The following is a 27736-nucleotide window of genomic DNA, read 5'->3' on the forward strand; positions in this document are numbered from 1 at the left end:
CTGCTGTAGCCCTGGATACAGTGCAGATTTGTACACTACTCTGACAAACTTACTGAATGTTTCAACAGGCCAAATCAATAGATTTGCAATAGATAGGTTTTTAGGTAATGTAATAATGATTATTTGTAGTTTATTTAAGCTGATGTTTTCTGTAATGCTCAGGAAAACTATATTGTTATACGTACATACACTCCAGAGTACACAGATTTCTAAAAAAAAAACCCAATCACCAAAAGAGTATGTACTATTCCAGATAAATTTTCTGAAAAACTTTAAGACAAATAATGATTCCTGTGAAGGACTATAAATGCCTTTTTCATACATGACTAAAAAGGGGAAATTCTCCACTCCTGCTGGGCTGTTCACATGTTGGGTCCAGCCCCAGGGCGCAGCACAGCCTCTAGGTTTCCAGCAGATATAGGTTGGAATTTAAAAAGGCTGTTTTACTTTCTGGGTGATATCTCTGGTCTCCTCCTGCTGATTAAGGCCATTAGCCTGGTGTACCAGGGTTAAGCTGCAGCTCCTCAAAGGCCACAGTAACTTCATCCTGCAGACAAGAAGGGACCAGTAGGGGAGAATCCGGGCTCTCTGGAGCTTAAATTTGCTTCTCCTTCATTTAGGCTGAGCCTGAAGGTTTAATTTACACCCTGAGCATTGATCAATAAAACAATTAAAGGCAACATAAGCAGGCTGGGACTTCATGATAAGCAGGGCTGCAAACACACAAGAAAGCTCTAATAATTAAAAAGGACAAGGAACCCAAAACTTAATTGCATCTTGCCAACAGTGTTTGAAATAGTTAATGTTTTCGCATAACGGCATACTGCTAAAGGCTGGAGGTCACGTCCTGGGAGCCCTGGAATGTGCCTGCAGCCTTCTCTTTCATTTCTAAGCAGAGGACAAGATTTTTAAGAATGTTGTTCTATTTCCTAGAGGTGAATCCCAGTCCAGCATGTTTGAGAAGCTTCAGGTATTTTTTTTAATTTGCTTTAAAGATTAAGGTTATCAGCTTCAAGTAGTCGTGACTTACGGTCCAGGGGATTGCTTGTGTATTGCAATTGTATTAGGTAAGTATTCTACTATTATGTTGGAATTTTACATATCAAAATGCACACTTATGGCTATAATTAATCCCTGAAATATAACCCAGTATTACTTCGAAACTGCAAAATATGACTGCTAGGACTAGATGACAGCGGATAACTCAGGAATATGTCATAACAGAAGCAGCATTTTGCATCTTTACTGCATCTTTCATTCAGAGCAATCCACAGCCATTGCAAGAACCCTGTTCGTAAGACCCCTGAGAGACCAACAAGCTCTTCCACTAGTTTACTGATGGGCTGATGCGGAGGGGAGCAAACCACTTGTGCGAGATCCCCGGCAGGAACAAGGAAAGAGAAGGGAGGACCCAGCTCTAGGAGGACCCCAATAATATGGGGTCCATGTTACCCCCTCAATGTGTTGGGGGGTGGATGGTCCATGCAGAGGAGGACTGCACACACCACTGCCATCCGACTGGTGCTGGTCTGAGCAGAATGGCAAGGGCTTAGGGCAGACCCAAAGCGTCCCGAAGTGCACCTGATGGCTCCGCTGCAGCAGAGTGACTTGAAATGTAAGCAACGTTAAATCTTTCTAGAATAAACTGCTGTGTAAAACATTATTTAGAATAAACAAAACTTTGGATCAACATCTGGTCTTCAAAGGCAGCCCTTAATCTAAAAAAGGCCTCAGGAACTAAAGGAGAAAACAAATTGAGGGCCATTGCATGCAGTCACCCCAAAGCCACAGTCAAATCATTCCATTTATCACAGAATGGTTTTGGTTGGAAGGGACCTTAAAGATCATCTAGTTCCAACCCCCCTGCCATGGGCAGGGACACCTTCCTCTAGACCAGGTTGCTCCAAGCCCCATCCAACCTGGCCTTGAACACTGCCAGGGAGCGGGCAGCCACAGCTTCTCTGGGCAACCTGGGCCTGTGTCTCACCACCCTCACAGGAAAGAATTTCTTCCTAATATCTAATCTAAATCTCCCCTCTTCCAGTTTAAAACCATTACCCCTTGTCCTATCACTACATGCCCTTGTAAAAAGCCCCTCTCCCACTTTCCTGTAGCCCCTTTCAGGCACTGGAAGGTGCTAGAAGGTCTCCCCGGAGCCTTCTCTTCTCCAGGCTGAAGAGCCCCAACTCTCTCAGCCTGTCCCCATAGCAGAGGTGCTCCAGCCCTCGGATCATCTGTGTGTCTTGAAGTTAAACTGGAAACCAGAGGCGTGTTTCCCTTCCATTTTTTTTTTAACCAGATAAAAGTCAGGGTCAGCCCTCGCAGCCACGCTCCTCCTCCTCCTCCCCCGGGACAGCCCCCGCCCGCGCAGCCCTCGCTGGCCGCCCCGGGCCCCAGCCCCAGCCCCGCCGGAGCCGCGTCAGCCCACGCTGGGGCATAAACAGCAGCGGCCGAGGCTGCAGCATCGCCTTCCTCCTCCTCCTCCTCCTCTTCCTCCTCCGCGCCAGCGCTGCCCACCCACCGCCGGGCACCGCGGGGACGCCGTCGCCGTGTCGCTCCTCGCTCTTGACGCTCGTCGCCTGCGCCCCGGGCCGGGCGCCCGCCGCCAGCACCAGCAGCAGCAGCCGGGCGGCGGGGGGGCTCCTGGGGGGACCCCACCCGGGGGGGGCACCTGCAACACAGACACGGGCGTTGGCCCCGCAGACCGCCCTCGCCCGGCTCCCCCCGGCCGCACCCCCGCTTGCGGCGGCTCCTCACCTGGCCGCGCCCGGCGGAGCGGCATCCCCGGCGGTGCTCCCTCGGCTGCCGGCCCGGCCGTGCCCGGCGGAGCGCAGCCCGGCCCCGCTGCAAGCCCGGCTGCCCCTCGGCGCGGAGCCCAGGCGGCTGGGAGGCTGCCCGGGCTGCGGCAGGAGGGATTCCCCCCGGCCGGACACAAGGGCTGGTTCTGTCGAGAGCTGCCGCCCGCCGGCACTTCCCAGCGCTGCCCCGTGGCACGGGGGGGAGCGGAGATGCTCCGGGCTCTGCCGGATGGAAAAACTTCAGGCACGTCCCACGCAGAGCAGAAAAGCGGGCACCCCTTTGCGTTCAGCAGCTCCCAGGTAAAGCTACAAGCACAGGGCACTTGCCTGCTCCCCGGCAAACCTGCAGGACCCCGAGTTTTACTTTAGAAATCAACGCACTGTCTGCTCACAGCCTACTACACCGCTGGGTCATAAGGAAATCCAGAACCAAGCATGTTTACCTCCACAGGAACCAGAAGACAATTTACAATTAAGATGCGGAAGGTGCAGGGTTTTTCTCCTTTTTGTTTGGGTTTTCGGGCATGTTACTCCAATGCTTTCTGCAAAATCAGCTTGGTTACTGCAGGAACACAGCTACAAAAACAGATGTTGCCAGAGGCAAAGTGTCAAAGGAGTGGTGCTCACCCTCCTGCTGTAAGGACCAGCTTGTTCTTTTTACTGCTGAAACAAAGTTATGAGACCCAAATATTGTACAGCTGAAATACAACCTCTCTCTTTGAAATTCGCACCAATCTAAGAATCGCTGCTGGACTTTGAAAGCAATAAATACTAAGCTGGTAGTTTCTATGCTTGAGCTCATTCCCAATAGTGGAGTGGCCACCACCACAGAGCCACCCTCCCCTTATCCAGTGCTAGAAGTACAACACAACTGTGCTTGCAACACAAGAAATTTCAGAGCTAAAATGGCTGGTGAATTCCACAAAGAAGAATACAGAGAAACAAGTTAAATGGACTTAAATGAGATCATTAATTTACATTCACGAGAACAGACCTAGGGAAGAAAACATTTTCCAAATGAGAACAATCAAGGTCTACGGCTGAATGAATAACCAGAGGAAGAAAGTGCATTGGTTCTCTACTTCTATGTTTAGCATCACTTAGAAAAAGCAAATATGATGCAGAGTTTATAAAAGATGTGTACAATACTAAGTGTAAATACAGGTTTGGGCATTTAGAAAGCTAAAGAGTCAGCACCCAGAGCAGAGTTGCCACAAATTACATGAATAACATGGAAGAACAGGGAAGAAAAGTGCAGCAGAGGCAACAAGGGTAACAGGTCTCTGTGTGAAAACAAGTTAAATTTGTAACACATAAATTTAAAAAAAGGATGCATATCAGCATATCAAACTCCTTGGAAAATGCTACCTTAAAGTCGTAACAAATATTTTCCTCTGGATTTTTCAAAGTACAAACATTAGACAACTATTAACAGAAAACCAGATGTGCCACATCTTACCTTCCTGAAAAAAACGCTGTTCCATCATACACAGCTGTACTGTATGAACAAAGATGGTCAGTCACACAGGGAAGACGGATAGAGCATCCACGTCAAGAAAAAAATGTTAGTGATCATTTATACCCTTGGAAGACCCGTTACATAATTTATCCAGGCACAGCCAGCCATTTTTACACCAACACCCTGGTAGCTCTAAAATATGCATAACGAGTTCTTGCACAGGCCCATATTATATATTTAAATGAGGGAATGTTACCAGTTTGCTGGAACAGACTATTTTTTAGCCCCATCCAAAGTTTCTCTTTCATAACCTCACCTCATCCCCTTTTCCACCATTTAAAAAAAAAAAAACAACAACAAAACTATTCTAACTTTTTTTCTTTGAAGAAATTGGGACCTGAAATCCTCTGTCTTATAAGTAGTTTCATGAACTGGCCAGGGATTTTTTCAACTAGTAATTCTAATGTTGACCAGCAGCAGTGATTTGAAATGCCTGAAACAGTGATGCTTTGATACAAGTTTACCATATAAAGAAGTTCACTGCTACTATTTATTTTATTTTTTGTCTAAAGGATACGTCAGAAAATTATAAAAATTTCAGAATTCAGTAAAGAACTACTGGATGGGAATAGGGGTGCAAGGAAAATTATTTAAGGGACCAAACAGGTAAACAAATTGTTGAATTAAGAGACAGGGAAGAAGATCCATACCAGTCGATCACCAATAGGTCATTAATTAACATTTTACTTACGAGCAAAATATTTGTGTCAAATTTTTGCAAAGCAAAACAAACAACCCAGAAACCAGAGAAACAGCAAGGCACCTCTGAGAATTAGCTAGGTTGGAATTTGGACAAATAAAAGACAGTACAAGTGGAAATTAATGTTCAGCCAGAACACCGAACTCGGGCTGCATGTGCAAAAGTTAGAAAAGTAGCAATTAAAAAAATTATAGGGAAAAGGTTAAAAGTACCAGTTTGTTGAAGTAAAAGGGTAGCTACAAGGGGTCATGAGGAGAAAAAATGTTGTAGGCTGAAGTTTTCAGAGCAACACAAATTTCAATGTGGGGATCAAAACCCATTGCCTCATTAAGTAAAAATTCCTCAAGTCACTACATGGACAGGCTTACACTTCCAAAGGTTATGTTGAATACCTATACCATAGACATCAGCTTTGTTTCAGCAGGGCTACAGTCTCAGGAAGAACACATGTAGAAACGGGAGAAAAGCCAGTGTGGATTTATGAAGGTGCAAAATAAAAAAAAAATAAGAAAAAAGAGAGAGACATGTATCTGAACATTTATTTAACATACAGAAGGGAAGCAGCAAGCTTGAGGTGATGATTAGGCAAAACCCGCCAATTTGGGCTGGAATAGTCACCAAGAGAACAGCTGCGGGCCCTTTGCCTGGGGCGTTTAAAACAACTGGACAACAGAGATGCACAGATCCAAATTCTGAGGATCCAGATGATGTGGGGCAGGACAGGTGTCCCCATTTCCCCCCGTGGTAAGTGACAATACCAGTTGTTCTCCTTTTACAGTAATAGCGCCAAGTGAATAATCAGAGACAACAGACACGCTTGCAGTGCTGAAAATCAACTGCAGGCCTGTTATAAGGACTCATGACAACCATCTTCAAACATTTCTTCTAGGCAATGAATCATTGTTCGTTATTAAAACCAGCTGAACACCATTTAAAAGCAGTCTCTTTTACACTGGATTTACATACCAAGCTTCACGGAAATGCGGCTTTGTACTTTAGGAGAGTTTGCCTTGAAAGGAAGGAATTAAATAATGAAATTCAAGTTACTCTATCAAGTAATCTGTACTTTACAATTTCCTTGTGTATGAAAATTATGCACCAAATAAGATTCAAAAATTCAGCAAGCTCTAATCCATGCATCCTTTATTCCATTACAATCACTGTGTTGCATTCTAGCAACAGGACACAAACTGCAATCAATCGTGATCAATTTGTACAACAATCTGAGGCTTACAGTACATTTAAGGCCTTTAAATTTGGAAAAATTAGACCTATGCTAGTAGTGTAACAATTTTTAAGTGTCTTGCATTTCTGATGCATAATCTGTGCGATTCCAGTGTCAAAGAATCAAATTACTTCTAAACTAAAAAGATCAGCTCAATGAAAATTTAGTTACATAAATTCATCAAAACATAAATGTGTAAATTTTTTTTCATCCTGGAAACTTTATAAAACTTTAATAGCAAAATAATATAGGGATAAAAACATATTTTAACAAAATGTATTCAATCATATACAAACCAGAATTTTGCAGTTTATTATAACTAGACTTAAATTAAAACTACCAATTAAGAATCTATGCACAATGTAAATTCAAATATGTACAGTACTTTTAAAAAGTCTACAGGAATGCTTTACAGAAGGAAATGTCTGTTATGGCTATTCTTCAGACCATCTGAATATTAAAATGAGTTTTCTAGTAGTAAATTTACACATTTATTTTTAAACAAAAGCAATTTTGTCCCTAGTTTCTTTAAGAATATTCCAGTTATGTCTATACAGGTAATGGAGAGGTCGTTACAGAGTTTAGCCCCATATAGTACTTTGTTTATTTTCAGGAGAAAGTGTATTTAAATAATTTACTTGGGAAGATCAGTAAGTCAACAAAAGAACACTAAAAGGGAGGAGGGGGAACTTCATCACAATAACTTTCCAGTTACAATACCACAGCTAGAAACTTTACAGAGAAAGTACTCCCTTCGACTGAACCCATGACCGATTCAGAACAAGCTGTAGCTCATAACAGTTGCGTTCTCCACACTGAGAACACTGGGAAAAAAAAGTCTTTGTAGGACAGAATTATAAACGATCTGAAGTGAGACAGAGAAAACTGATCTTCGATTAATACAGCACTAGGTAAAAAGTGTCCCCGTACGCAGCTAGTATCCCCACTTCCTTCAGGGCAACGAAGCTAAAAATTGTTGGAATTACAGTAGTTGACCATATTTGTGTGCATTAGTAGAATAATTTCCAGATATAAAAGACAAATTTCATCAGATGTTTGATTAGAACACCCTGAAGACAGGATATTTCTTCATAGTATAAAGCTATTACAGCTATCCAGTTAAAGCATGTGCAAAACCAGGTAATTTCTTCCGTTCACAGTAACTGAGGTAAAATCAGGTAGGCTTCTTCAGGAGTTGGGAAGTTCATGAGATATGAACTGTTTTAGTCTCTCTAAGTACTGTGCATAAAGCTCTATGTCATTATGCCCAGCCCCTTCCACCCAGAGGGGCTCCACCGCTCGTGGACATCGCTCGTACATAGCCAGGCCGTGGGAGAAATCAATTACCTCATCTTCGGTACCATGGATTACCAACACAGGAGAGGTTACTTTAGATATCTTGTCAATGCTGGGGGATGGAAAAGAAAAACATAGCTCAGTTTGGGGCTTTAACTTTCATACCACTAAAGAAAGCAAGCTCAACTATCCATACATGATCCACTTAGCATTGCGTGTTTTTAAATGGCTGCAAAACATGGGAATTGTGCCCAAGTGATAGGGAACAAGGCTCACTCCCAAAACGCACGTGTAAACAGGAGTCTGCACTGCCATCACCATCATCCCACCAGTTCTAACAAGAAGCTTGAATGGGCAGCATGCAAATAAAGTTTGGCACAAAACCCCCCCTCAAAACAGTGAGTACATCTATCACAAAAACCATTGAGAGGCAAGTAAGATTCCATGGGACGTGCTGCCAGTGTGGACTCTTCACATTACACATTATCACCTTCCAATTTAACAGATTAGGAACTAATTAACTACATTCCAGTCATAAGGTTCATGCAAAAAAAAAAAAAAAAAAAGCCTCAGCTCAGGAGTTTTGAACCTGCCTTTAAACCCTCAAATTAAAGCAGATTCAGCTACAGAAAAACACTCTTCTTTGTACTGATTGTCTGTGTTCAAATGGCAGGAAACAAAACTGTGGGAGAAGAGCGTTACAGAAGGATATTTAACCACAAGCCAGAAGAAACACACAGGATTTTATGTCACGCAACCAAACACTTCTGCAAAGTGGCCTTAAAGTAAAATTTTCCTTTTGTTCTAGCTACACTTAGCAGACCCATATAGCTAGTGACTACCTCTCGCAGGAAAAGCAGGTTGAAGAGTGACAACGGCACCTTCACACCTAGGAGTTCAGGCCAGAAAACCCCAATTATGAAGCATACTGGTAGCACACGAACTCCAAAGTGGTAAACGGCAGCTTGCTCTGACTGTCTGCATGCAGGCAGCAGCTTTTATTTCCAGACAGCCATTTCATGTTGGTAGTTACCAACAACTCCAAATCAGTATACAGACACCAAGTGCTAATGAACTCTCAGCTTCCTATCAGCTCTACTTACATCAACAAACAGGAATTGGCTCAGGATATCATGGGATGAAGTGGGTGGAAAAATTAGTAATATTCAAATTGACAGAAGGACAAGTCTATTTCTTTATCTATCTAATAAAAGGTGTTTGGATTTTCCTGCTCCTGAAGAACAAGAAAGCATGCAATTTTGGTAAGGCTAGAGATTTTACAAAGTGATCAAGACTGCTCAAAATGATTTAAAAATACAGATGCCAACATATACTGACTTAAAAACAGGTTTAAATAAGCTTTATGAAAATATAAAGTTAATTAAAAATTAAGATGCAGACTGAAGCACTAAACCTCACACATGTAAGTCTCAGCATTTAGTATTCTAGAGAAATATCATTGGTATTCCAGTAAACACCTGAGTGTAAACACATTTCTGTCTCTGTCTCAATACTTCTCAAAAAAAACCAAAACCAGGCTTCATGTCATTTAAAGAGGAAAAGTGTTATTTAAAATTAAAATGCAGCCTATTTCACTTTTTCTGTTTGGAACTTGAGTTGTGTGCAATCATGCTGAATATAGAAAAATATCCCAAGAGACATCAGAATAATAGATTTTTTTTTTTCCCTAATTTTCATGCCCAAATTAATATCATAGCCAAATGTAAATACTTTATAATCAACATGCAATATAAACTGAACTCTGCAGCCCATGAAGGGTCTGTCCCTGAGTTCCACGATGTGACAGACATGTCAGCTACATACAGCTACAGAGATGTTTATGCATAATTTTAGGGGTTATACACTAAGGTCTCATTTATCGTAGGAAACCAGGAAACCCCTTTCACTTCAGTATTCAGATAATGAAACTATTTTTTTCACATATATTCACAGAGCATTAAGCTAGATATTTGTATTTTGCAGAAAACTGGAAAGTGTCCCATTGCCAACTCAGCAACTCATAAGGCAGTATTTAAACTGCACATGAGACTTACTTAGTATTCTTAGCCATACCGCTCTGCAGCTAGAAAAATCTACAGGGGCCAAATTCTCACAGAGTCCCAACATAAAATGCACATAATAGCAATTCACTGTAGGTGCACACAGAACTATTCTGTTTCCCGCTGTGAAGACAGACAGTTGAGCTGCACACATTCACAGAAGTGCACTGCTGTTTATTTTCACTGCTCACAGTGTAAGTGAAGTCAGACCGACAGCAATGAACAGCTCAGTAGGGTAAGAACAAAATGCTCAAGTGCTACGGGACATCTGTTGTCACTGTTCCCCCCTCCCACTTTTTTCTTTTTTAAACTGTTATTTGATTTGGCCGATATCAGGTAATCGCTGTTACTTTTGTAATCAGAGCTATTTTTAAGGCTTTGTTTTTTCCCCTCTCACAGAAGCATTTGTAAATATTGGATTTCAGGTTTGAGGATGATGAATGAGTTGGAGTATGTGTGTTTCAAATTCTGACTGCACCTTCAACAATTTAATTAATCATTTAATTAATAACCTATTTGGAAGAATTCTAAACATGGGGACCAAACACAGATACTGTGAGAGCCACTATTACTTAGTCACTTGGTCACTATGACTTCTAGCTGTTTTGGCGTACAGATTTATATCTATAGCCTCCCCCACCTTCTAATTTTAATCTGTTGTAACCAAAATATAACAATCATAACAAATGCTATGAATATCCCCTACTGCACTTATTGCAAACATGACCTTCTGAAGCAAAGCCAAGCTCTGCACAAGACTTTAGTGAGTCTCTGCTTTGTCATCTCCCTTCCATGGACCACTCAGCTATTTATCTGTGCCTTCCCTCACCCTCCCCCAGGTCTGCATACACTGCTATAAAGAGACTGCCTTCCTCTTCCATATTCTTCCATAATTTAAACTGGGTCAAATGGGAAGTTTTGAAGGGTTCCTAGAACATCTGCCATTCCCAGGACCTCTACTATTCCCAGATATTTGGACACTCTAATTTGGGTCTGTTGGAATTGCTTTCCAAATGAAACACTAGGCTATAAAGGCAACTGTTTTATCTTGAAGCCAGTTGTATATAGCTTTCTGCATGTAAAATATTCTAGAGTTTCTTAAAACAAGCTCAAAATCTTCCAAGAGAGGGACAGTAACTTACTTTATTTTGGTCGCAGACATTAGGATCTTAAACGATCTCCATCAGGGAGGAACAAATGCAAGTCTCTGGATCTTTATTGATTTTATATGGACAGCATACCAAAGATGCAGAAGTGCTTTTACTTACAGGGACCAAAGGCTAAGAAACACTAAATGCATTCCCTTGAGATTATACATGCAATGCAGAACCAAGCTGAAAAGCGAACCACACCAGTCTAACACTCTAGCCTCTGACCCTCTCTTGTTTTCTCCCTTTAAAAGCAGTAATTATTTATACCTTCTTCTCTGCTGATCTTGTAAAACTATAGCAATATTTTAACACGCAGCTTGAAAAGAGCACATCCATTTCATGGTATCATATTACCTTCTAAATCAAAGTTGACTGATATGTCATGAGTATACAATTACTAGTTAGTCATTAGCCTGAAGGACTTAATAGTGTATTATCAGTTGTTAAGCTACTACTCCAAGCTTGACAACACAAAAATTCTGATATTAACAACCCATAACACAAAAAACAGGTGAAAAATTAGTTGTAAACACTAAGACATTTCAGTTGTTGTAAACACTAAGACAGTATTCACTGAGTCATGTCAGTCTGAGACTGACATCAGCCTGCTTCTTACATGGTGAATCTCTGCTTGGATTTAGAAGGTGTGCATTTCCAAGTTCCCTCGTAAGTTACACAACTAGTCCCTCTTTTAAACACCTAAAGAGCATGTTGAGTATAGAACAACCCTCTTTGCAGTGTTTATACGTACCTTGGGAAAGCATCAAAGCAATAGGTTTTCCTAGTGTCAGGAAAAGCTACCCGTAATCCAGACATCAAGGGAGAATGAAGGATTACTGCTGCACACTCGTACCGAGATGCCAGGTCTACTGTAGGGACAGTACCAATACTCTGACCATACAGAATAATGTTCTCAGGACTAACACCATACCTGTAGAGAAAAAAGAAACATCCCTTTAGAAAAAAAAAAAAGAAACCACCCACATAACACATTTCACATCACAAGAGTAAAAAACAAACAAACCAAAACAAACAAAAGGAGAGGGGGATAAAAACCAAAGCATCCCTCCTACCCATTGTAGCTCTTTAAAATCTACTCCTAGGAGACATGATTTTACAAGTCCAAACTTTAAAGCAGTCCAATGAAGTAAATAATCAAAATATTACACAGGCTGAAGAGAGCTATCCTCAAAGAAGGAATGTCAGTTTGTTTGTTGATCTTCACCATCTTCATGAACACCTCTTATCATTCACGTCACAGCACAGCAAATTACAAATTAGACGTTCCCCCTACCCAGAGTCACTCTCAGGAATTTCAATTAGACATTTCGGAGGCTGACAACCTTTCCACTATTAAACAAGTTAGTTACTCCTCTGCCCACCTTTCTTTCCACGCAACTGGAACAAAAAGACCGAATTGCCTTGTTAGTGTAGCTGAAGACACCAGAGGATAAAAATTTGAGAGGACAGTTAATTTTTTCAATTTCTGATCAGTGTAAATCATTCCTGATTTTTCTTTTCCAGTTTAAAATATGTTAAGCTTATTTTGGAACTATAAAGATACACCACCATTCCATAAAATTCATGGTTCATAGGGAGTCCTGGATGGCTCCTCAGTATTCCCATCCAGTCTATAAAACTGTCCTAGCTTGTATGCCGTTTCACAGCTGCAAAAAAGTCGAGGATGATACTAATTCAGTTTAAAGTTTACAAAAAATATAGGAATTTGGAATGGGCACAGGAGGAGACAACGGTGACTAGGAAGAAGCGAAGAGTACAATAGCATTTGGCCACCACAACTTGTTAAGAAAGCTGCAAATCAAAGCTGTTATTCAGTTAATTATAAAATAATTACCCAGAAGATTTCTATGTATAATTCCACTTCCTATTGCAAGCTGTACAAAGAACAACCGAGTGCAGAAGAGAACACATTTCTAGTAGAAAATAATTTGTGCAGAACATGTCTTTTTGCCAGTCTACACTATTTACAGTCCTGCTGTCGCTGCTATGACAATGAAAATAAAACCCTATAGTTTAAGCTATACCCAATGTACACCTGGAAGGCTTCAACTTCCTTGCCAAGCTGATAGCGAGGTATATGACAGGCCTGGATAGTACTTGACTTTCAAGCAGCTAAATGATTGGGTATGTGCAAAAGAGAAAATTACAATGGAAGAATAATCAATTAATAATTAAAACTACAATAGAAGAATAATCCAGTACTAATCATCCAACTACAGGCTGTCAGAGTTGCCTGGTTTTACAATGAAGTAAAACTAGACTGGATTGCAGCCTCTGTGACACTGGAATTTTCTTAATATTTCTATACTGCTGAGCATAAGGGTGCTTTTGGCATCTACTATGATATGAATAAGCAACTGTATAAAAATATCTCCCTAGAGGAAAATTTTATCCTCTTGGTAACCAAGCAGCAGCTCACGTTGGTGGTCTAGCACCACAGCCATGGCCTGATGTTTTTAAAGAGATGTTGTGAAGCTCTTTGAGGAGATTTTTTTCTCCCTTACTGTTAGAAATAGTCCAGCACACAGTAAAGCCTAGTCGATTCTGGTATGCGTGTTAACAGGATCTTGGAGCAAAGTCTTGTCCTCATGGACTTCATTCTGGCTTTTGGGTGGGGAGGGCTGCACGTGCATCCAATCTGCTGATCTACCAGCTGTGGCATCGTATTAAAGACAGGCAGAAATGCATCAACATCAGGGAATGCAGGAAAACTGGACTGGAACAAGATCCTCTCCGTGGCACTTAAGTAGGGATGGAATGATACTAATGCTGGTAGGTTTTGCAATGCCATCCTGAATTCCAGTATTATGATAAATGTAAAGTGCCCTTTCTAAAAGGTTTACAATCTAAGCAGAATATGGAAACAGATGTTTGAATGAGAATCACAGGATAACAGGACAGCACAGGGTAGCAAGAGAATTCCTTCAACACATACAGTTGCCTTAGTACAGCAAGTTTCTTCAACATTGATCTGCTTTGGATTCACATCTTTTGATGTTATTTTGTTTCTGAAAACAGCTCATATTGTAAGCGGAGCACCTTGCTGCTGTGGTAACAGATACCCTAGAAAAAAAATTTCAGTTTCATAGTATGCCAGTTAAAGTCAGATACAGCCCATAGCATTGTTAAAAAAAAAACACAGAGATCTCTACATTTAAAGTAGCCCTTCATTGCTAAATAAGTGTTACAACTATTCAGTATCTAGCTCCGCAGAAAGGCAACGTAACAATTTTGACAAAAAAAGAAAATCATAAAAGGGTATTAGGACACTGAGTTAGTGCACTTGTAGCCTGTCATTAGGTCAAATGTCTTTCCTACTTTGTATTCCTACTGACCAACAACTAAAAGAACCTCTGAGACTGTTTTAGTTAGGGACAGTCCAACTTTCCAAGACAGAAGAGTTACTGTGACAGATTTATCTTTTTAAGCCCTTTACCATTAGGCCATCAATCAGAAGGTGAGACTTCAAGCTTACCGCAAACATCAGCAGAAACAGCTACATGTAAAATTTATTCACTGCAAGGCCAAAGGACATATGACAACTCATAAGCAAGGGCCATGAATAATTGACGCATGCGAGGTTCTTGGAGCCGAAAGCCAGGGCTTGGCTCCTGACACTCCGCGTCTTCACAAACGCTGCCCAGCTGGTGACTCAGCAAGCACCTTTCAAGTGAAGTACAAAATGCCCCAGGGATTTTATCTTTAAAATACAGTATGATTTAAGCAAAGGCTGAGCCCCTTCCCCACTCTCTGCAAACTCCCTTGTGGTATTAAATTTTTGTGCAACAGGAATAGCGATACAGAAAGTGAAACAGAAGAGAGAAAGAGCAGACATGGATAAGAAAGCAGCATGAAAGGGAAACTAAGTGACACAGAAAAAAGGAAAGAATGTGATAGAAAAAAGCAAGAGACATTCTGAGAAAAGAGGAATCCTGTTACAGAATCACAGAATCAATCAGGTTGGAAGAGACCTCTGGGATCATTGAGTCCAACCATTGCCCTGACACCACCATGTCAACTAGACCATGGCACTAAGTGCCATGTCCAGTCTTTTCTTAAACACATCCAGAGGTGGTGACTCCACCACCTCCCTGGGCAGCCCGTTCCAATGTCTAATGACCCTTTCTGAGAAGAAATGCTTCCTAATGTCCAACCTCAACCTCCCCTGGCGAAGCTTGAGGCTGTGTCCTCTTGTCCTAGCGCTAGTTGCCTGGGAGAAGAGGCCGACTCCCACGCCACTACAACCTCCCTTCAGGTAGTTGTAGACTGCAATAAGGTCACCTCGGAGCCTCCTCTTCTCCAGGCTAAACAACCCCAGCTCCCTCAGCCGTTCCTTGTAGGTCAGACCCTCCAGAGCCTTCACCAGCTTGGTTGCCCTCCTCTGGACTCGCTCCAACACCTCAACATCTTTCTTGAAGTGCGGGACCCAGAACTGGACACAGTATTCAAGGTGCAGCCTCACCAGTGCTGAGTACAGAGGGACGATCACTTCCCTAGACTGGCTGGCTACACTATTCCCAATGGAGGCCAGGGTGCCGTTGGCTGCCTTGGCCACCTGGGCACACTGCTGGCTCATGTTTAGCCTGCTGTCGATCAGCACCCCCAGGTCTCTTTCCACCGGGCCGCTCGCTAGCTACTCTTCCCCCAGCCTGTAGCGCTGCATGGGGTTGTTGTGGCTGAAGTGTAAGACCCGGCACTTGTTCTTGTTGAACCTCATGCTGTTCATCTCAGCCCATCTATCTAACCTCTCCAGATACAATCTGCTCTCCTATTAAGGAAGAAAGTCCTTCCACCAGCTAAACAGCAGCTCCTAAAAATATCTTCCTTGAAACACACGAGCTTTGGTCTCTGTGGAAACGGAGCTCCATCCGACAGAGCAGGAGACCCAAGTTAAATTTATGGGCATGCTCCTGCACTTCTCCTGGGGAGCCCATCAGAGTTCAAAACGAGCAGGGCAACACTGCAGTGTGGAAACCAGCCTTCAGCAAAAGCAAAGTAGGAAGCAATTCCAATAGCTACTGTAGGCATATGTAAAACACTGATTTGACATGGGGGAAAAAAAATAAAAGAGAAAAAGGCAGGCATGCTTTTTTCCCCCAAGGGAAGTCAATTACTGAGAAGTGCAAAGCTAGTGCCATTTAAAACGATGCAAGCATTTCTACTACCCCCTACCCAGAAACAATCAGGTGGCAAAGTTCTCCAGCCTAGTCTACTCTTAATAACCCATGAGCAGATTATCCGGATTACAGATTACATTTTTTATGTGTGCAGAAAAAAACCCCCAGCTATCTCCACAAGCAGTACAGCTATCTGCACCTCCAACTTGCCAACTCAAGCCAGGTCTAGCTAAGGCACCAACACACTCCAAAGTTAACAGTAACACAATGGGGTTTTTCCTCCCTGTGTTACTGGATCAATTTATACAAATTAGGTTTACCAGCAATTCTGGTCTCCTTATGTCGGCATGAACTACGTGCACAGAAGCTGGCTATTAACAATCCATATCCCAGACTCTTCTACTTACTCCTGCACAGAGTAACAAGAGACCTCAGTCACACCAACAGGTCAGTGGGACAGGAGAGATGGGGAATATCACTGTGGTGAGTATATCGAAGGAGGATGGGACACAATTGTTCCCAGTTCAGTCTGCTTAGCTGCACAGTTGTGGCTTAGGCCATGTCCCTCCTCAGTTTCCTCATACAACACAGATGATGGTATCAATTGCCTCTGTAAAGTACTTAATGCTTTCTGGCTGACAGCACTATGTACAAACTATGTATTATCATAAAACATCTTTAATTATGAGCATAAGGTACTGATTCCACCCCCCGCCCCGCCCTGGACTTCAGCTTTGAGCAATACAGATGGAAAGTTTACCATTGCTATTTTTACTCTCTCCATACTCAGTTGAAAGCACTACTGGAATGCTGCTTCAGGGATACAGACGTGTCACATAGCTGAAGCCCTGCCATGTTCACAGCCAAAGTTACGGCATCTGTGCCAATCCTCAAAGGTGCTAAATACATATTCATTAATGAGGCCAGTTCTTTTTTCAGGCTTACTGAATCAGTGAAGTTAACCACACCTTATATTTTCAGCTCTGAAATTTTATGGCATTTGCTGTCCCGATATCCCTTACCTAAACTGGAAAGCACATGAGAACAGCATGGATATAGCAACAGCAACAAATCAGTTTTCAAAAACAGTCACAGTAACTATCTAGGCAGAGCAGTATGACTACACAAACCCCATTTCATAATGCTAATAAACTAAAGCAGCTACTGGTGGTTAAGTTCTTCCTTACAACACAGTATATAAAGATAACAGGCCAGGAAAACAAGGTGACTAGCTCGTGCGTTCTTGCAAGGAGACCGAGATTGAAACTGTGCCCTCCCTGCTTAAGGGAAACACCAATGAAATAATTCGTTTTCGAGACACAAAGAAAATCCAGCATACACCAGGAACGACAAAAATCATGCCACATTTGGAGGAAACAGTGACTTCTGGAGTATTTTTACTAGAACATACATGTGCTCAGTTATAATAAGATCTTCATAGGTTATTCAAGTCTGTTTCTTCCTGTTTGCAACCCATTTATCCAACATACTACTTGTTTCCTTTTCAAAATGCTTTATCTCTGAACTGTATGATCCAGAGAAATTTAGATCGCTTGTTAAGAAACACAGATAGGTTTTTCTATAGCATCATTATACTCTTCCATAAGACAGGCATCTACGTTTTCAGAAATAAGTGGTTATTTAATCCAGTCTGAATCTAAAAATCTAATTTTGTGGTTAGAAAGGAAAAACAAAAATCCTCAATCAAGTAAAAACCCCACATGTAGATTGCATATCTTGAATAAGAGTTTATGTTGCAGGACCTTTATGTTAAAAAAAACTCAACATAAGAAGTTTGGTCAGTAAATATTATTGCAAGTAACTTACAGTGTCAGAATAAAACACTGAATTTCAAATTGTGCTTCAGCAAGTACCACTCCAGCACGTCAGCCAAGATACCACAGAAATTACAGCCTAAGATTTTCAGCCTAAATGCCAACACTATGCTGAGAGCAAGGCACTACATTAAGGATTTTTGGTGTTAACCATAACAACTGTCAAATGAGAAAAATCAGAATTATTTTAAGATTCTCAGGAAACCCTGCCACACAGCAATAGTCCCTGTGCCAGTTTCTCACTCTACTTCCCTTGATTTCACATAAACATAGGTCTAAAATTCTTCACTGTTTTACTGAGCACAACAGACACTGATTCTTTAAACTATGCGACGTCTTCTTCCTCCTCTACCTCCTTCCTGTCTGAGCCTACAAGTACTATGTGATTCAAGTTCAGGTACAGCAGACTCCCTTTGACTTCACATTTTCATTGTAGCAAAAGCCAAAACGGTTTGCATAGTATTCTGGCTTAGGAAGCTGCAAAAAAGAGACTAATTTTTTTGGCATATATCCCAGCACACTGTCACAGGAGCAGACAAGTAATTCCACAAATGTGTTCACACTCAAAATAATTTCAATGGCTGCCAGAGAAATTTAATCAAGGGATCTGCCACAGTTTTATATCACTATTATTTGACCACACCAGATAGTCATTTGGTTACGCTATGGAGAAACTATAGCTAATCAATATAGGCTAACTAATATTCTAGTTATAGAATGAACTTATGACTCTTGAAAATGCCCTCTTAAAGGCTATTTTGGAAGATCATTAATTGCAAATATCACTCTACTACAGGTTTGCTGGACTATGTGCCTGTAGCATTAATCCAGTGATGCACGAGCTCTTCTTTTCACAGAAATAAATAGATCAAGTGGAAGCAACTTCGAGGCACTTCTCAGGATGATCATTTGCACTGCAGTAACTTAATTACACCGGAGCATGAATCACTACAACTGCTTCTTGATTACTGTCTTGTGATAATCAGCAATCTGTTATCAAATATTGAGAACAGTGCTCAAAGTTCAACCACGGCCTAACAAGGATATTAAATACCACTGGTGAGCTCAAGCAACCATGACAAAAGCAGGTGATCTACACACTGCTGAGTAGTGAAGCCACTTCAAGTTTGCCCTGAACAACCAGGGCAGGTAAAGGAAGGCTATTTCATGGCATTCTCTGGTACAAACTGTAATGAAATGACATTTTAAAATAACTGAATTATGCTAATCTACGCTGAGTAGCTTTGGGGTGGCGTTTGGGTGTCTTTTTTTTTTTTTTAATAAAATCCAAGTAATACTAGTTCCTCTAAGAAATTGCTGCTTTTTCAAACACAACCTTAAATTACCTTGTTCCATTTGCCTTTAAATATAGGCTCCTGAAGATGTCACGTTTCGAAGCAGGAAACGCCTTCCCCATCGAAAGTAAATCTGCTCAGGTCTTGGAGCAAAACCAAGCACTCTTGAACAGTAAATCTATTCCTCTCCTTCTTCCCCCCCCCTACAGCTTCACCATTTCAAGCAAGTTCCTTCTCCCCCTTCAACACCCATTTTGTCAGAGGATTTCATGCCACACCACAGCAGCACTTCCACGTTCTTGTCTTGCACCACACGTTTTTGAGCCAACTTACCACCAACCCACCGCAGACGTGCCACAGCTCAGCAACCTGGAAGGTAGCAGGTCCAGTCTGCGGTCTGTCTGCTGTTACTCATAAATCAGGCTCCATCCTCACAACCATTTATAGTTAACGATCTCACAGCAGAGATCATTTGACAACTGCAATCAGACTGCATCTATCCATTCTAATTTTTCAAGCATTTTTAAGAAATAAGAGTCAAAAGAGAACTGAAACGTAACAGCATAAAAAAATAATAGATAGTATGAACCATCAACCAGGAAAGACTTCTGCAAACTTGTGTTCTGGAAGAAATCTCTTCCAAGCTAGCTGAACAGTAGCAAAACGTTGTGATACAAAAGACTGCGTATTTTCTGCCTATTCTATCTGTGCTTGCAGATGACTTTTTATTTTTTTAAGAAGCTACAAAGTAAAACCTCCTTTGTTTTCTCTTGTACAGAGAACTCAACTGCATTTATAACATGACTTTTCACCACCGCAATAACCCAGAATACTAGGTTTTGGTGTTTGGTTTATGTTAGGTTGCTCATTTGTCTACCACATGAACTAGCAGTTGTATGTATAAACAACAAACAGGTTTGGAACAGTTGCTTCTGCCTGACTGAGGGTTTGGGTTTGTTGTTTTGTTTTTTTTTTCCCCTAGATAGCAGGGAATGACGAAACAGTTTTCATTAAATGTGCATTGAAATTTAAGCAGGAACTTATGCCATGGGGATGCTGATATAAAAGAACATAATAACTTTGCCTCTACAATCACTAATTCTTTCATATCAAGTGAAAGTTAGCAAGAAGGCCACTGACAAGCAAAACCAGACTCTTGTAGGACATCCAACAGAAATGTGCGGTGATGTGGCTGAGCCTTCTGTTTGAACTCCTACCTTTATCATTCCCCTACTTTATGACAAAAGGTGAATAACACTCCAATACTCAGTGTGCGTTCATGCAACGAGAGGAAGGGACACTTTCATAAATGAATTCCTAAATAAACCCCCCTAAAAGTTAGGGGTTTATTTTATTTCCCTAATCACAGTTGCAAATGCAATCCAAAACCACTGTAAATTGAAATATAAGAAGCTAGTAACAGTGGAAACAGGAGTTAAACACATGGATAAATTGAAATGTAACTCCCCCCCCCAACTTTCTTTGCTTTAGCTGCCTTAGAAATCAACTAGAGTTCTGAAGCCAGCACCGTGTCACAAGGTTATGGTTTTGAAGATACACACATGCTCTCTATTCTTCATAGTTTCCTGCTTCTCCCAAAGTGCTTTCTTAGAGCAAGCTTGATGTACACCATTTAGTCCTAAGACACAATGGGTAGATGGCATACTAAAATGAATCTCTCACTCCAAAACAGAGCACTGGAGTTAACTTTAACAAAGTATTTTGCATTTAATTAAGATGTTCTGTAGCAAATAAACATGGAGTACAGAAGTCTTAAGCTTTATTTATCAAAGACAGGAAACGTTTACTGGACACTAAGAACTATCTTCATGACCACAGCTTCAGTAATTCACAAAAACTCAGTCAGCTACATTCTATTATATACTCTTTACTGTAACCAGCGTATAAAATCTATATAGCCAGTCTCTCAGGTACATTTAAATAACCTGAGACAGCAGAGAAAATTTTGTTACTTTCACAGAGAAGCTCAGTGCATAGTATCTTCTGGAGTGAGGAATTCATTATCTTCACTCCCAGGTTCTCTCTCATCTCTATCCTGCTGTGGTATGTTTATTTCAGCTGCACGCATCATACTCTATGTTTTATAATACAGCAGAGCTAAGACAGATGAGCATATTCCTCACAACATTTAACATGACATTAAAACCTCAACAATCCTTTTACTGTTGCAAAAAGCCTGCACTTCCTCTTTGGATAGCCTACACTCAAAAGCTAAAAAAATGAGGTAAACTACTCCCTAAAATTGTACTCCTAGAAGGGCTGTTACGAAGAACAATAAAGATTTGATGATATTCATGTACCTAAACACAGTATCTTTTAATATAAAGACTTGAGTTAAAACAAGTATGTGTCAACTAACACAGAAACTGATTCCCTAGGAAACACTAAAAAAACCTGAGTGCAAATATTAACACTGGTTATGCATTCCCACAAGTTTTGTGCTTTCATAGCTGTTTCTTAGATTTCAGTTACTTCCAAACTGGAGAGCCTTGCCTTATTCCTGAGTCAGCCACCGCATTCTGGCTCACTTCCCAAGCCCATCGCATAACCCTCCTCACCACCCTTGGCTCAGCACTGTCAGACTGAGGGTTTACAAGCCTGGAGGAAGCAATCTTGCTGCCCTCTGACAGTTCTAGAAGCATTTTTGTTCAGGAGCACTGTATTATTCTCTTAGTACTCCCATCTGTTTACTGGAACACCTCTGACACCCCAATCTTGAGCACTGCTCTTACTCTGACTCCTCTTCACATCAAACACTAACTTTCTGATGCATTTCCCTTACCTCTACACACCTACAGCACCACGCAATAGTTTAAGGCCATCCTGCCGCAGCACTAATTGCCATGAGCTGCACCTATGCAAGACTTAAGCCTCTGACTCATAAGTTGGGACTACTTATCTGAGAAGGAGCACGGTGGCTTTTGACCCGAGCTGCTCCCTGCTCCACCCAACTACAACATTTCTACCCTTTCACCAGGTACAGCTCAGCTGCTTGCAAAGCAGGGAGTAATTGCTGAAGCACACGAACCATAACAATCAAGACAAAAAGAAATGGCACTAGTTAATTTTTCTTTAAATAAATCAGGCTGTAGTTTCTGAAAATACAATTATCACTCTATAAGCACATAATGAAACAACACTAGCCCTAAACTGTAGTCAAACTGCAAAGCTCACCTAAAATTTCACACTTCTAGGTTTGCACAGCTGATTAGCTATACACACTATAACTTAATAAAAAAGGTATTCCCAACCTAAGGATCTTAAAACAAAAGTATATATAAATCCTGCTGAAGACAATTGTTTAGATGCTCTGGAATAATTAAGCTAAGCTGGAATGAATCCTTTGGAGACCAATGTTAGGAAGGCTAGATGAAAAAAAATTCAAAGCAGACCACTCAAACTTTGATACCTATAGGGCTTAGCCCTGTAACTACTCATGTAACTAGTCCCATCACTGATTTAATTCAACTAACTACTTTACTTTTTCTTTTGTGTGTGTGGTTTCCGTTTTGTGGCTTGTTCAGTTTTATTGGGTTTTTTTTTTCCCCCATTCTTGCCTTCCTTTTGCATTCTCTTCCACCTATTTATTATAATTTTATTTACATTTCAGTCTCTAAGTAAAGCTATTTCATCTACAGGTTTGTTAAAGAACCTCACATTTTCAAAGATTAACAGCATTAAATGACTAGTTTAGCTACGATTCTTTGATATAGCTTACAAGCCATTAAACATGAAATATGTGGCATTTATACAGCCTTTTCCTTACGTCACTTATAGACAATCATAACTATATCCAGAAACAAGCTGATAAAAAACCATTCAAGTATTATCCACATAACACTAACAGAGGAGAACAAAGAAAAAGTTGATCCGTCTCAACAAACAGCAGGTGCTTGTATCTGAAATCCTATTACAGCAGACAAAGTTAAAGCCATTTTCACCCTGTTCTTCAAAGATCCCTGGGAATCTGAATGCAGTCTCTCCCACAGAGCCCCAGAGTCCGAGAGGATTACATGGGAGGGAGAATGGATAAGGCCTTGCAAGTATGCAAGCAGACAAACTGGATGCATCATTTCTTCCCATCCAGAAGCATTAATATAGCTCTGGCAGTGATGTGAGAGCCTCTGACAGAAAGGGGAAGCGAGGGCAGAAAGGAGGACAAGAACAGCAGAGAGGTCCTGATAGAAAAGTGATTAGTACCAATGAACTGGTCTAATATTCCTAAAAAGAACTGACTGCAGATGAACGCATCTGTCCCCCTAGTATATGAATATTTTATCAGCCAGCATTACATGAAGATGACTCAGCTGGCAGTGGGGTTTCTCTTTCCCTTATATACTTACATTGATATGCTCAGGCCCTGTAGAAGAACAAAGTTATTAAATAAGACTGGGCTTCTCTCAAAGATATGAAGTATCTCGTGAACACTGAAGGGCTCTATGCAGAAGCCAAGCAAAGAAGTGTCATGGCCTGTGTTATCCAGCAGACCACACATCCTGCTTGGATAGTCCTCTTAATTCTCTGGAAATATCTCATGTTTCTTTGAGTTACTCTATAACCATTTCCACAGATTTAAAGAAGAAAGGCAGTATTTTCTTTTGATATAAAAATCAAAACAATAGGCCCTTCCTCTACACCGAGACACCTTGTGAATCATAAATAGGAAGAAATCCTCCTTGGCTAAGTGACACTGTAACCTCTATTTTTCCCCCACCCCCAGAGAAGTGGAGAAAACACATACCAATTTTGTAATTGCTCCAAACACTGAGCTCTATTACACTGTGAATCTGTACGCACAAAAGCGTCTGCTTTCAAAGAAGTGGCAAATTCACAGCCTCACAGAAAAACACTACTCTTGATGAGTCTCTCCTGCCTTCTCTCAATTATCCATTTTCAGCTAGATTCATTAAATATTCTAACAAATACCAAGAGTGATAACTGCCAAATGGAAGACAGTCATTTCATGAAAGCAATCTATTGCTAGAAAAGATTCTTCCAGCACCTTTTCAGAAACAAGAAAACCTCAGCGTCCTTTGTTTCTCTGTGCCATTTTTATATTGGCACTTTACTTTTAAATCAGACTCATCAATTCCTTTCTTCCTAAGCATCCTCAAGTTCTTCCATTCCTGTCACTCAAAGATGGGCTGACTTGACTCTACCAGGATTAAAGATTTGTTCCTCCACAAAATCTATACATGACCAAGCCAATACTTAAAACCTGCATTGTTTTACACTTCATTTTCCTCTTGCACATGTGCTTTTAATGAACTTTTAGCACAATAAATGTTCAGGCCCCAGTAACAGTCAATATAAAGCTAAGATGATTAAAAAAATACATAGCAATCACCAGGATTAACAGCACCAGATGTTCTAAAACAGCAGACCACAGATAACTAGTTCAGAGCTTAAAAATCAAATTTCCTAGCCAAAGCCTTTATCATCACAAACCCAGGGGCTAAATCCCTTCTCCCAGTAAATACTACCTAGAATTGTGAACAATAAAATTTAGCACAGAGTCAAAGTTTCTCCTGTGCACTTCTGTTCAGTTGAAGTGCTCATGAAACCTGCCTTGTGTCTCCAGGAACTTGAAAAGATAGCACAAAAAAGTAATTTATTACAGAAACAGGTATCTACAGTTCATTATATGCAAAAACACTAAGTATCAGTAAATTTTAACTATTTTAAAGTAACAGATGTTAAATTAAGAAAGAGGAACAGTACTTCTGTACATTAGAAGAGTACTAACTTTCTCACAACTCCAAAACTCACACTTTCCTAAACTCACATCAGAAAATTCAGTCCTGAAACCAGGTCATATATACTTGTTCAGCTTATCCAGCTATCTTATCTGGCATCATCCAAGCTTCTATAGAGTAAAAAAATTTTGCCCAGATTGTGCAAATTAAGAGGTTTTAACAATGGTCAAACAGCCCGCCTGCATACTTTGTTTTCTGCCAACACACCTAGGGACCAATTGCTTTTGTAGTCTTTTTGGTTAAAGATCTCTTGCTAGTCAACTTTTTCCCCTCAAAAAAAGGATGCTTACCAATCAACAGTTAGCTACTCCACAAGAAGCAGAAGTACCTAGCAGTGGATCGAGAACAATTGTTCATGCAATCACTTAGGTGCATTATTTCAGCTGATGCTAAAGGTAGAAACCGACCTGCAGATGGAACTTTGAAAATTAAAAAAATAAAAATAAAAGGGAAAGGAGAAGCAGCTTCCTGATGTTATTCAGCATCTTATTTGCTTCCATCTGTGATGCACTCCTCCTAAAGCACACAGGCTCCCTACTTGATTGCAGTATCACCAGAGAACAACTGGTTATGCAGGAAAAAAGTTACCAATTCCAGTACGTGCCACACCGGCACTTAACTGCCTACCAATAAACCAGCGTAGCATAAAAAAGTCTCGTACTGCTGGAGTTTCTATTTTTGAAATAACAGATAACAGTTTAGTGCTTGGAAAAGTGGGTGTACTGATGTCTACGTTGTGGCCAAACGCCAATTTGGATAGTAACATTCTGGCTACACAGGTTTTCTGCAGTTCACCATTTCACAACACGTGCTTTTAGATACAAGCTACCGCTGTTTTCTCCCCCAACACATATTTTTCATATTCAGCTCTGCACACAGCTACATTTTACAAATGAATAGTGTTTCCCTTTCTCCTAGTACCACAAAGCTTCCAAGACAGAGGCAAAATAGAAATATTTAATGACAATTTAAAAAAATAAAGAGGAAGTCTGATCAGTTCTACAGTGAAGAGCAGGAAAGAACATTGTTCTCATTAGACTATTGCCCAGAAGCACTGGCAATAGTGGCAGGAAGAAAAAGCAGAGCAACAAATGACAAGTGATGCTTGCTAAATTGAGTTCCTCCTGTTCCCCTCAAAACCCCAGTAATAAAATTAGTGAAGTTTAAGCTAACATTGCCTCCTTTATTCCAAATTAACACTCGCTCCATTATAAAAAAAAAAAAAGAAAAATACAAAATTGCTGTGAATGTTCAACCAAAGAGACTAATTATCTTTGGTTCAGTTTCTCCTGCTGCTGAAATGCAACAAGTTTAGAACTACATCCAGGTAAGAGACATCCAAGATCCTTAGGTTTAATGTTCCTCGTTATGAATATTATTAAATTGGATGGAAAGGGTAATTTCCTGAAATAATTAGAAGGTGCCAGATCTTATATCAATAGCATCTGTTCAATGCTCTACACAAAATGGTCTACAGATCTTAGATGAGCTTTGACCGAAGGGCACCCAATTTGGAAGGATGGTACATTTGGTGCCAGCTTACTTAGTCCCAGCAGAATAATAAAGGATAGAAAATAACTCAGTAAAGCAACGAGACTTTACAGCCCTCTCACCCTCTACAAAACTGGGTGAACACTGAGGATTTATGAGAGTCTTATCTTTTATATAAGAATTCAGATCCAAGTTATATTCAAGTACATTCTGTCATCTTCATTCTTTGTTAAAGCACATTCAGATTACAACCATGTCTTTTTTAAAAAGACAACTATATCTGTGCCTGCATTCCTTCTCAGATAGTAGTTTCTGCATTATCAGATTGATTTTTAGTACAAATTTAAAAAACAGCATAAAGAACTAATTGTACTGGTTTTATGCACAGGAGGCTTTAGAAGTGAACATCACATTACATGAATAATTTAGCAAGAGCTCAGGGAGAGGGCAGAGGGCTTCTGTGTCGGAGAAACAGAAGTTTGGAAGCTGACAGAGATTCTGCAAAAGTCAAAACCTTTCAGGCATATTGGTCAGGTTTTAGGTTAAAACACCCCTTAATATCTTGAACTACTGCACTGACTCCTGAAAGGGTGCTTCTTGCATCAGAAAGAGATGCCTGCAATCTATGCTAAGTCACAGTGTAATTATTAACCAGTCTAAGGCAAAGGTTACACGTTCATAAACTAGTATGCATAAAAATAGCAAAACTGCAGCTGAAACACTGCCCCACCTCTTCCTACAACCCTGGTACTTTTACAGTTGGTTAAACTTGATAAGATGCTCATAGCCAGACTGAAACACTGACTTTTTCTGTAGTATTATTAAGATCCATTAAAACCCATGCTTTACTAGGAAAATAGACAAGCTTTTTACAGTAGGGAACAACAAAAAATGTTATGAAGAAACTGTGTAATACAACTTAATATGCAAGGTGAGGTACATTCCAGTCTTAGGGGAAGGAGGAGACTGACTGGCTCTGGACCAGCTGCCTCAAGGTAAGAATTGTCCAGGGAACACCTCCAAAATAAATATTACACCAAATTAGCTGCTTCAATTAAAAGAAACCAAAAACAGCACACCAAAACATACACACAGTTTTGTGAGAAATTAAGCTATAAAGAACAAACAGCATACTGGAGAAGACTTGTGTAAATCTGCCCCCGAGAATATGCTTCAAAACCAAGACTATTTTCTTGAAAGATGCCACTTTCCCCAGGCCATCATACAGCCAACATCCTACTTAAATAAATTCATCAGCTGTTGGGGAAGACTATACAGAGATGGGGCAAAGATTAAGATCTGTACAAACCAGTCCAATGCTTAAGGCAGCAAGTTAACTACTCAAAATTTCCTTTAAAGTGTACATGGTTCCATACACCATTTTGGTTGCAAAATGCTTACCCCCATATTACTGTTGGCTTCTCTTATTTTGCATGTTATTAAGGCTTGCA

At 40.6% G+C, this 27736-nt stretch overlaps 1 protein-coding gene across 1 annotated transcript in view; it reads right to left on the reverse strand.

Moving 5' to 3' along the window:
* Positions 1-6133: 6133 nt before the first annotated feature.
* ABHD17C (abhydrolase domain containing 17C, depalmitoylase) overlaps positions 6134-27736 on the reverse strand; it is a 30664-nt gene continuing 9061 nt past the window's right edge. The window contains exons 2-3 of the mRNA XM_068410301.1: positions 11501-11680; positions 6134-7650 (exon numbers count right to left, since the gene is read on the reverse strand). Of these exons, the coding sequence (XP_068266402.1) occupies positions 7431-7650; positions 11501-11680 (400 nt within the window). The 3' untranslated portion in view covers positions 6134-7430. The remainder of the gene's footprint in view (positions 7651-11500; positions 11681-27736) is intronic.

Source organism: Nyctibius grandis, chromosome 11 (genome assembly GCF_013368605.1).
Source record: "Nyctibius grandis isolate bNycGra1 chromosome 11, bNycGra1.pri, whole genome shotgun sequence".
Classification (NCBI taxonomy): domain Eukaryota; kingdom Metazoa; phylum Chordata; class Aves; order Nyctibiiformes; family Nyctibiidae; genus Nyctibius; species Nyctibius grandis.